Consider the following 12,276-nt stretch of genomic DNA (forward strand, 5'->3'; position numbering starts at 1 on the left):
AAGGTTGCAGTCTACAAACAGCCATCATCAAATTTAACTCAACTTGAGCTGTTATGCAAAGAGTTGGCAAATATTGCAAAGTCAAGATTTGCAAACTTTAGTAGACATATCCCAAGAGACTAACTGCCCATTCACATATATGCGGATTGGATGCGGTTTGAACTGCATCCAATCCGCATGACATGTGAAAAAACCTTGCTTCATATGGTGACTGTTCACATATGTCCAGTGCACTGTGCAGATTCAGTGCGGTTTTAAAGGGGTCATGTCCGATTTCTGAGCAGTGCGGTCTGGTTCAGGTGCGGATTATTGGCTATTGACTTCTATGCAGGGGCGGACTGACCATTTGGAAACTCTGGCACTGCCTGAGGGCCCGAGGTCAGTAGGGGGCCCCATGAGATGCCCCTGGTACTTTTTTCATAGGCTTTTTTTAATTTGGGCAAGGACACGGGCCTCATGATCCCCTATTGCCCAGGGCCCCCATGAGCTGTCAGTCTGCTCCTGCTTCTATGGGAACCGTTTCTAAACTGCATCAAGATAAGATCCTGTGCTAGTCCTTTCCTGAACCTGATGTAAACCTGACGTGAACCTGTGAACAACTACTGTATCAATTAGCTGTGAAACCTGAGCACTCAATCCGCACCGCACATGTGTGAATCAGCTCTAAAGGCTGTAATTAAATTGAAAGGTGGTTTAACACAATACTGGCACGAGAGTGATTATTTTTTCCTACTCAGTGATTCTGTTTTTGAATTTTGATTATTTTTTCTGACATGTTGGTGTTCTATCTTTTACTTGGATGTTATAAGTTGCACTAAGCAAATACAGCTGAATAAAACAAAAACTGTGCCTTGATCAGTTCTACAGACAATTGGCTGCTGTGCAATTCTGTATATTCTGACAGGGTGGGCAGTCTCCCTGCTGTCAGAATACAATAGCGCAGCGGGGAGGATTCCCCCATCCACCTTGAACATGGATGGATGGGGGAATCTGTGTAGGTTTTTCATTCCAGCAGAACAAAAAGGAAAAAACTGATTTTCTTTTTTTTTTTAATTACGGTATATGATTTTATATTGCATAATACAAGTATCTGATATTGATGTTATATTAGTATTTCTCGTTTAGCGAGTTAGTCCCATCTGGTGCACAGGGTGGCAAGGGTGCAGGAACTTCCTACAATAAAAACTGGTCACGGTCACTGCTGCTCTCTCCCTGTGCAGGGTGACTAGTGTTGTATCTGCCCCTCCTGCAAGGTTGTGTTTTTTTTTTTTGTTTTTTGTTTTTTTTGTTTTTTTTTAATTCCTCAAGGCAACCTGTAGTGAGTGGGGCTTGCTAGGTCTTTCCTCTGCTCTGCACACTGATTCTGTGCAGCACAGTGATTATATCACTGCTACTTTTCCGAAGTAGTATCTGGGTTTGCAAAGACTTTTTTGGTGTGCACAAAATAGACCTATATCTTTTTTTGCCCAGGGTTTAACTTTAATATATATATTCTGTGTAATACAATTAAGGAAGGGAACCTCCCATTCTGCAAGACTCAGAAGAAGTCGTCTAAGTAGGAAAACCATTATATTTAATATGTTTATATACTTTCAGCAAAGGAAGGTGATTCGCACAAGTTATGGAGAAACATTGAGCCACATTTGAAGAGAGCCATGCAGACTATTTATCTCCGTGAGATTTCAAGGTACAAAGCCTAATTCATTCTTCTCGTGAGTAGTAACCTATGACCCTTTTCCATAAATAATTTGTATTGCTGTTTTTTCCCTCTGCTGGTGTGTATTGTCAATGGGACAGTAAACATGAGAGAATGCAAATGTTTGACTTGTCATTGGAACAGGCATAGAGGAGAAATCTTTCAGTTAGAATGTTTGTTTTTGTAACTGTATGAAAGGGTTTCCCTAAATTTCCTCTCACTCCTGTTGTGTCTGCAAGACAGGAAGTAAATGTAAATCTTCCCATGGGGTGAAGATGGGGGGGTAAATGGTGGATGATTTAGGTCTTGCATACTTTATCCAAAAAGGAACATTTTTTTGGTTTTAGATATATTTTTGAATGCAGAAGCAGTTCAATTAAAGCAGAACTAACTACTAATATTAAAAACTGTGAGCAGTTAGGTTTATTTTATTGCAGAAGAGACATTGCAAGTCTCGTCTGCAATAAAGAGCCTATCTGCCTGTTCAGTCTTCTGCAGTATGTACACTGAGCTGCACATATGCAGCTCCGTTTACATTCTGGCACAGTGCTTGTGTGTCAGGATGACTACTCTCCTGCACAGGCACTGGAGCGACTTCATCCTGCATCAGGCAATCAAGATGGCTGAAGACCGACACCCGGAAGAAATAGGTGAGAAGATGCCAGCATGGGAGCTTGCAGGCACCAGACCATTAAAACAAATATACTGTAGGCATTGCAAAGTTGCACATTAATCTTGCTTAAAGTGGAACTTTAGTCAGAACATAGTCTTGCTTAGATCACTTCAGGCTGGCCCCGTGTGTGTGTGTGTGTGTGTGTGTGTGTGTGTATCACTATATAATCTCACCAGACCTTAACCCCCTTGATGTAATTTTTTGGGGGTATGCTAAAGGTTAAGGTGTACTTAATGAAAATCACAGATATGAATCACCTGAAGGAAAGCATCATGAACAAATGCGCTCAAATTGATGGAAATGTGGAGTTACTGCAACAGGTTCATGTGAATTTTGCAAACCGCATGGAACTTTGCGTCACAATCGTGGACATGACTTTGAAGATGTTATTGATTAATATTCCAATGAAATAAAATGTTGAAAAATTTATTGAAAATATGCATTTTGCCTTTGTGTCCAGACATTAGGCAAAAATAAGTGCCTATACTGTTTAAAAATCCAGTAATGAACTGTGTCACACTGCTCTGCAAATGCAGTTCTCCATTTTTAGGCACTGACAAATTTGTAGAGGCTGATCTGCTGACAGCCTCATAGCAGAATTAAACCCTCCTATCCCTTACAGCCAAGGAAGCAGCTTCTGTTTGATCTGCAACTGCCATGGTGCTGCACATGTGATCAGTTATGACAATAGCCATTTGATGGTTTGACAGTTTGGTTGACAGCAATCCCAGCATTCCAGTAATGGAACAGTTGTTTTAAACTGTTAAATCGATGGGTTTAATTCCTCTTTTTGATTTACTGCTGTTCATTGGCTCTGGGCTTTAGCAAAATGGCAGCCTCCAGCAAGAAGTAACAGGAGCAATGATGGAGGTAATTTACAGCACATACTAATATCTGTAGCATAATTATTGTGAAATGTATGTTGCTTGCTAAAGAATATTATTTTTTATAACGTTTTTATGGGTGAAGTTCCACTCTGAGTCAGATCAGTTCAAGATGAATTCTGATTGGTTTCTGTGAGTTACTGTGTTACAGAATTAAAACCTGCTTTTTGATGATGCACATTACATATTGACTCGTTCTTTTGTTTTGTTTTGTTTTTCTTTTTTCCCCTGTATAAACCATTATTTATATTTTATTTACAGTAATTTTTTAATTTTATTTTTTATTTTTCAACGGCACCTTCTGGCAAGGAGTTTTCAAACCTCCACAGTAGCACAGTTCTTCCTACTTGTCACTGAGATTCTGGGAGGGAATATGGCCTTTGTTACATGACTTGTACACCAGTGTGAGGGTATAGCTGTCTGGGGAAGAGGGCAGTCCTTGAACTAGTATCAGATAGTTAAGAAAGTAAGGATATTAACTGTTTTCCCGCCACCCTATAGCAGAAACACTGCTACAGGGCGGCAGGGGTGTACAAAATCGTGTGTGTGTGTGAGTATATATACGTGATTTTGCATTTCCGGGTAGGGTGCCCATGCGCCCTACCCGTGTGCTATTTGCGGCCCCGGCTGTTAATCACCGGGTCCTGGCCAGTGATTACCGAGTATTACCGACAGGGGAAGACAACTGTATGTAAACAATATAGTTCTCTCCCCTGTCATCTGCAGCACACTGCTTTGTATGGCTCTGCATAGCTGTGCCATACAAATCAGTGTGCTTACAGTTGAAAGCACAGACCCAGCTTACTGTGAAACAGCACACAGTTAACCCTTTGATCACCCCATGTTAACCTCTTGCAGAGCAATACAAAGCACCTTTTTGTTTTTAGTAAAACACACAGCACACTGTTAACCCTTTGATTGCCCCAGATGTTAACCCCTATCCTGCCCAGTGTCATTAGTACAGTGTCGGTGCTTTTTATTAGCATTGATCACTGTATTGGTGTCACAAGTCAGTTTCCCCCAGTGTCAGAATGCCTGCTGCAGTTCTGCTATAAGTCGCAGATTTCTGCCATTACTAGTAAAAAAAAAAAAAAAAGAAAAATTCTAGTATCTATACTGCCATTTGTGATAAAAGCAAAAAGGGCGCACTCTCATCGTGCATTACGGTGGTACACCACGTGTTTATTGTGAAATCAAATAGTTATATACTCACAAACCAAAGGAAAATACAAGCAGAATAAGTGGTCCGCAATGGCAGTCCAATACAATGCTGTGCCCTAAATAGGGATAAGCTGACGTGTTGCAGGAGACGAACCCCCTTCTTCAGAGCTCTGATATCCAGATTTCCCGATCTTTGAAGGGCTGCACCTCCTCGTTTGGCATTCTGAAATCCTTCTAGGCTGCATGAAGATTTGAGCGCTGGTTCCGTTTGTTAGTTTTTGATTTGTAAACTCTGTAACTTTCATGTAAACCAATTAATTTACATGTATTGGGATTTTTTTTTTTTTCTTAGCAAAGACGTAGCAGAATACATTTTGGCCTACATTTATGATGAAATTTCGATATCTTAAATTTTTTTACCTGGACATGTTTTAATAGCAAAATATATATATATATATTTTTTTTTTTTTTTTTTTTTCAAAATTGTCGGTCTTTTCTTCCTCCCCCTTCTTTTTTTTTTTTTTTTTTTTTTTTTTCTTTTTTTAATAGCGCAAAAAATCAAAAACGCACAAGCGATCTAACACCACCAAAAGAAAGCTCTATTCGTGGAATTTAATCTTTGTTCAGCATTGCTTGACCGTGCAATTGTCAGTTAAAGTAACATAGCGCCGTAACGCAAGAAACGGCCTGGTCAGGAAGGGGGTAAATTATCGGTAGGACAAGTGGTTAACAAATTATATAAGTATCCTCTTATTTTAAAGGATAGATTTTTCATGGTTTTTTTTTTTTTTTATTCCCATTGCAGTTTTTTTTTCTAGCTTGGCTGCTGTGACTTGTTGGTTCATTAGAAACACTTAATACCTCTTAGAAAAGCAGAGGGAGGGATTTGTCCAAGGTTAGAAAGCATTCGCTCTTATAAGGATCTGAGCCAGGGCCATGCACAGATCACTCAGTCTAATTAATTAGATTAGTCTCTCCTAATGCTGAGTCTCTGGTTCTCCACTGGATGATAGAAGGTTATTTTCCGAATATATGACTCTCTATCCTCCACTGCAGCATCTCAGCTCAGAATGATGTTAGTGTACGGTTTCTTGGAATGTAATCATCCATCTCTATCTAGGAACCTAAGATACCCAAGTCGCAGTGTCACTAATGTATATCGCTTTCAGTCACTGAAGGCACATTAACATATTTTTTTTTTTCTCTACAGTTCACAGTGGGAAAGGATACAGCAGGAGGACAGAGAAGCATCACAACTCAAAGGTCTTTATCTATATATCAATTTTTATAATAAGTTTTTTGGGGGGTTTTTTTCTACAATATATACATTGCCCCACTACTAATGCAGGATTCACAACTTATTGGCTGTATTCAACTTATACTGGCCATACATTATACAATTTTCTTTAGATTTACCTTCAATTATGTAGTGGGAGGGCCTGCCTGATTGCATGCTTGTTGAAGTGACCTCCATATAATATGGTTTTGGTAAATCTAAAGGAAACTTGTATAATGCACAAGTACATAGCTGTAATTCTCAGCTATTGGTTCACACAACATGATAGCTGTGATGGAGACACTAATATGCATTGTTGCAGCTGTGCAGCTTCCTGTGTCACCTCTGCCAAGCTCATTGAAAAATAAAAGCACAATATCACACTGTTGAGGTCCTCTGTGTACTCCTCTCTTCTTCTAAGCTACCCTTAATATCTCAAAAAATAATAAAACTGTGAGCGCTAAATAAATAAAAGCTAACACCTGAGTCAGTGACAATAAATCTCAAACAAATATATACAAAGAGTGCAGCACATAAAACAAATGCAATGAATATGTCACAAGTATAAATGACAATAAATGTATATCAGTTAAAAAACAAAAAAACAAAATCGCATAGAAAAGTCCTTCCAATGTGTATCGGTGAAAAAGTGATGTGATATTGCTAATCTCAACAAAAGTGTCCGGTTCCACACAGTGCTCTGGGGTCCAAAGAGTGATCCACCACTACTATGCACTCACCAGAAGGCTACTTGTTGGGTAGCAATTGTAACAGAAGAGCTAGACAATCATTCTCCAACATCCGCTGGTCGGGTTGCTTCCTAGGGGAAGAGCTCACCACACGGAGCCCAAAGAGACGGTGTACATAGTGTAGTATTTATTTAAAACATCCATAAAAACATTCCATTTGGGAAAAGCTAGACAACATAGACATGCAGCGTACAAAGATGACTGCCATTCCGAGGCACGGAGGCGGCGGCGGCGTGACGTCAGCACGTAGGCTCCACCGAACACGCTTCGTGCGCATGCATGTCCCTATGTTATTTTAAAAAGGACTTTGTTTTACGATATTGCATTGTTTGCACTGATATACATTTGTCATTTATACTTGTGACATATTCATTACATTTGTTTTATGCTCTGCACTCTTTGTATATATATATATACTTAATATCTGGCACTTTAGATCTTCGTGTTAGAAAACATGATAGATAGATAGCACCCTGTAGAAATGCAATGGGACTGTCTCAGGCTGCGTTATTTCCCGCCTTGATATCTGGGGTCGGGGGGGTTATCTACTGCAGCAGGAGAAGAGAGAATCCAAGGCAGGGATGGGGAACAGCTCTAAGTTTGGTAGATTTGAGTATTGTAAAGATGAGAGACACTGCAGATAAATCGGCTCACCTACTCCTGTATTATGAGTAATGGGTGGATTGATACACTGCCTTGCATTCACTTTAGTTTGGCCCCACCTTAAGTCTGGGTTCACACTGATGCAGTGCGGAATTCGCAGTGTTTTCTGTGCGAATTCCACACCGCATCACATTCGCACCCCGTTCATGCAAACCGCTGCAGGTGTGTATGTTAACACCCAGAAATTGGTCCGCAAAACGCGGTGCAATGTGCAGAATCAAATCGCATGGGTATGAATACCCTTGCGATCCAATTCTAGTGTGGACCAAAAAAAGGGTCCTGCAACTCTTTTGGTGCGGATGCGGTGGGATTGGAGCCATGCAAAATGTATGGCTCCAATCGCACCGCACACAATTCGCATGTGATTTGCACAGGAATGAGGTGTGGTTCCTGTGCGAATCACATGCGATGTACCGCACAAGTGTGACCCAGCCTCAATAAAATCTGTAAAATTAATGAAAAGTAATGCTTGTGATCTATTCTCTTAGGATTGTCTGCCCATGCTCATGTGGAACTGCCTTATTACTCCAAATTTTTACTCATCGCTGGATATTTAGCCTCGTATAACCCTGCAAGGACTGACAAAAGGTTTTTCCTCAAGGTATGTTGTTGGATTACCTTTTTATAGTAACAGGTAATTACTAGTGCTGATAGGAGTGGTGGAAGTGTGACCTGGTAGATCCCATTTTTGTTGCACTAATTCAGTATGCAAACATAATCTTGAGCATAAATCCGTGAGATTCTAATGACATGTTATCCTGTATCATCTGTTACAGTGCACTCCTACTCATTATACCGATTCTCCAAACTGTGACAGAGTTCTTTTGTTTACAGTTAATTGTTCTCTAGAAACCAGATTGTCCTTTGAGAATTGTGTTGTTGTGATGCATACTTTTCAGTGATATTCCTCTAAATGTCTAGCCATACTAATGTAGACTTGAGACAGTCAATCAAGGCCTTGAAGAGGATTACTGCTAAGTTGTATGCAGAGTGAAAGAGTTTTATAAAGTAAGGAAAAAATTAGCCTTTGAGGAAACCTTAATCAAATATAAGCTTTAATAGCTGACAACTTTAGATGGCTCTTCAGCACTACCCAAAACTCCCACGAAGCACTTGGAATAATGGTTTCCCTGCATAGTCATAGGCTGTCCCTCCCAATGGCAAGCATGTAATATGTGAACGGCACCTCCAAAATTGCTTTAAGGTAATTACTACATTAATAATTCCAAACGTGCTCTCTGAAAACAAACTGGGATTGATTTACTAAAGGCAAATGGACTGCACATTTCACAAGTGCAGTTGCACGCATGTTCCCCAGAGCTTAGTGAACGTGGTGTAGCTTCACTTTGTAAATACCCAGTCAGGTGCAAGGAAAATAAAAAACATTTTTGCTTGCACATGATCAGATAGTAATCAGCAGAGCTTCACCACATGCACTTAATTAGAAGTATTTCGGCAAAGGATTAAACTGAACTAGATATTTGGTCATTTGTAAAGTCTTTTTGCTCTGTGGAATAATTAGAGCCTGTAAATCGTCTTCTGGCCACTAGAGGCACTGTTTGACTGGATTTTTGAGCAATGGTAGTTTTTGATTCCTTCTGAACATTTGTGCCTCCAGAATGATATAGGTACACTTCTATCTACCCAAATAGTACTAGCAGACACCAAATAGTACTTCTACATACATGTTCGGCTTATTTTTTTTTTCTGCAGTTTGAATGCCTGCTGTATGTGCCAAGTAGCACAATGCTCTCTAGTGATTGTCTGGCAGCCAAAAATGTGAGCACAATTTATGTTTGACACCTGAAATCATAGAATAATCCACCTCAACCTTCTGTTTTCAGTTATCCCCATAAGATATGCTTCAATAGAGAGAAATAAATTCAATTACTGAGCAGCATTAATAAGATACAGAACCTGGATACGTATGAATAGGTATGGCTGCTTTCATGTACGTATCTAGTTTAGTAAGCTTTAAATAACACTTAAACAGCAGATATAATGCATTCACACAATATTTCCCTTTTAAACCCCTGTGAGGATAGATATATGGGAGCTGCCCTTACTGTTTTTTAGGCTGTGCTCACACCTGAACATTGTGGTTTTTTGCTGTGAGTTATGAGTGTGTTTGAGCTTTTTTTGTACAGCATTTTTTTAAGTGTTTTTGAGCTTTGGTGTTTTTTTTACTAGCCAATAGAAAAACTATCTGTTTCATCATTTTTGTTATTTTTTTCAGCTTTTTTTTTTTACCTGTTTTTAATTTTTTTTTTATTTAGGGAGTTTGTTTTGTATTTTTTTATTTTATTAACTATTAATAATAATGTTTTAATTATATGTTGATTAGGCTTACAGTTGGGGGTTGGAGTTTTGGTTAGGGGTTAATTTTTATTTACTTGATTTATGATCATTTATATATTTTTATTTAGTTATTGTGTTTGGGCAGAAAAATGTGCAATAAAATGAGCCCATAGCGAGTTTCAATACATTTCTGTGGGGAAAAACACATAAAAAATGCACCAATCTGCCCAGATTGAGCTTCAGGCGACTTGGGAGTGGAGATGAGAACCAACTCCATAGAGGATAATTGACATTTTCTCCTCCAGCATTTTTGAGTTTCGAGCAACAGAGTGCTCGGGTGCAAATGGGGCCTTAGTGTGTATGAACCTCTGTGTGACTTCCCTTGTTGGTGACTACTTGGCATGGAACATGCATGTGGGAATTTACACTTTTCACACTTCACTGTTTCATGTGAGTGACTCACTGGTTAGTGAAACAGAGAGAAGGCTGACAACTTTCCAACATGCATGTCTTTCTCAGAGGCTTACTTTGAAAGCCTGTTATGAGGTTCTGATTATGATATCAAATGGCATAAATTAACTATGTTTAATGTCTTTCCTTTGAAGCATCATGGAAAAATTAGGAAAACTGACTTCCTGAAAAAACATGAAAAGGTAATGACTTCCGATTAACCATTTATTTTCTGTGGCACATTTAATGATAACAAATTCTATCCATGTGAAACACATATATTCTAGTTCAGTTAAAACAGTGGTTATACCAATATGTGCAAGAATAAATCTATACAAACAAAATTGTTTCTCTAAAGGAGAAACAGAACCAAGGAACGCACACAAACAGTGAGTCCAAAATAATCTTTATAGGGAAAGTCCACATCCAGAGTAATAAGTGCTGTGATAAATGGATGAAGTGTGACCCATCTAGGATCCAAAAACAACTTTGTGATGAACCCGTGAACACCTCCCAAAGTGACAGATGAAATGCCCCCCTTACCGACTGCATATGACCCAGTTTTTTGGGGGGTTGGTCATAACTTGCTTTTTTGGGCATTATAAGTGGACCCCAAATCTCCACTATGGACATTCCTGGATGGATCCGGGATATCCACACACAATGGCTGTGATATTCAACACTCGATGGTTCATGAAAATGAAACACATAAAAGCATCTCCATAGTCTAAAAAAGCTTAGAAACCTTTATTAATTAAAAGGTCATACACTCCCATTTCTATGGCGAATATTGCGCATATCAAAGAATAAAAAGCCAGCATAAAATCTCAGCCCAACCGATTTCATCATCAAAGGACTTCTTCCAGGGTTTTGTGTATTTTGTGTTTCAGATGAATATTTGTATACATATAAATGATTGTTCGATTATTGCTATTCACACAGTTATTTTGAGGTGTTCTTTGGTTGAGCGCAACACTACAAACTCTCATTATAGAAAGGATCTCTTCTGTGGTGTTTGCAAGCTCACTTTTCTTGTAATGAACATCACTTGTTTTGTTTATTTTTTTCTTCTTTTTCTTTTTTTTTCATTGTTGAGTTTAAAAAAAAAAAAAAAATTTGTGCACAGGTGCAGGTTTTTTTTTTTTTTTTTGTAGACAATAAGTTTTAATCTATTCAAACAAAATAAAATGTATAATAAAGCTATCCTGCCCTGCTGTCCACTTTCTTGCTCCTAGGTGTTAATCAATATACTACAATAAATAGCAGAATGAGGATTTGTGTAGATGCAAACCCCAGACCTCTACTCTGAGCACTACTCTACATCTTCACTTGTGCTGACTGAATCTGTCTGTCCAGTTCCTCTTTGCTGAGGGCCATGTCAAACGTGTAATTCTGCTCTGTGTTGTATCAATCACTATGGAGAGGCAGCCATTTAGCCTGTACTGCATGTAACTGCTCCCTAGCTGCACCAAAGCATTGTAGAATTTCATTCACTAATGGGATAGTGACATGTCACTGGTCTGGCCAGCAAGGAAACGACTCCACAGAAGAAAAGTTGTCTTGGCAATCTTATTCTTGGCACGTTTTCTTGACATGGCCCTTGGCCTTGGTGTAATTATACCTGTTCCTTTGCTTAGTGGATTACTGGAGTGCTCAGTTGGCTTCATAACTCATGTTCACGACGTCCTCCAGCCTCCTGTTTTCGTCACTTACTGCTGGTTTATGTTTTTTACTTTCCTGTCTCTTAAAATGTTACTAAACTCAGAATACTGCATTCACTATATCCGGTCTCCCACAGAACATGGAAATGCAATTATTTCAGTAAGTATAAACTGTTAAATACATTTCTCTTCAGCAGTTCAGGCAAGTCTTGTGACTTCTATCTGTGTCCAGCAGAGCACTGGTTAAAGCTTGTAGGAGGCGTTTTCATCCTCCCTTAATTGCCCTATGAGGCTGCATAACCCTGGCCCCCCTCTGTCTGGACTGTGCTGATTGGCCCTGTGCTGATCACATGCACTCTCCCCAAAAAAAAACTCTGACCATACATACCAAACTGAGCATGTGCAGCTTGCCACCAAGGCTGTTCTATCAGCAGATGGATTGGGGACAGTAAAAGGGGAGGATCACAGAAGACTTGATCAAACATCCTTTCTACACAATGCAGGGGATTAACCCCTTAGGTTCCACAGTGACTATAACAAGCATGCGTTACTGCATATACCGACTGATTTTACTGTTGTGGGTTTAGTAACACTTTAAATCAGGATTGTTCAGACTGTCATATAGCCAGTTGTCCATCTAGCAGGTACACTCATTGTGGCATAATCTTAACTGATAGTGAATCAAAGGAATAACCCAGTGATTATTCAGCTCATCACATCAGTGCCCTAACAATCATGGCTCACTGGCTGAAGATTGTGTCAGTG

At 39.3% G+C, this 12,276-nt stretch overlaps 1 protein-coding gene across 1 annotated transcript in view; it reads left to right on the plus strand.

Annotated features, from left to right (window-relative positions):
* ORC5 (origin recognition complex subunit 5) overlaps window positions 1-12,276 on the plus strand; it is a 53,013-nt gene that overhangs the window by 25,597 nt on the left and 15,140 nt on the right. Inside the window, exons 9-12 of the mRNA XM_089661055.1 lie at window positions 1,597-1,687; window positions 5,625-5,677; window positions 7,591-7,703; window positions 10,006-10,053. Of these exons, the coding sequence (XP_089517181.1) occupies window positions 1,597-1,687; window positions 5,625-5,677; window positions 7,591-7,703; window positions 10,006-10,053 (305 nt within the window). The remainder of the gene's footprint in view (window positions 1-1,596; window positions 1,688-5,624; window positions 5,678-7,590; window positions 7,704-10,005; window positions 10,054-12,276) is intronic.

The sequence above is a fragment of the Staurois parvus genome, unplaced genomic scaffold (genome assembly GCF_062004578.1).
Source record: "Staurois parvus isolate SC_StPar_1 unplaced genomic scaffold, SC_StPar_1.0 ptg001302l, whole genome shotgun sequence".
In the NCBI taxonomy this organism is placed as follows: Eukaryota; Metazoa; Chordata; class Amphibia; order Anura; family Ranidae; genus Staurois; species Staurois parvus.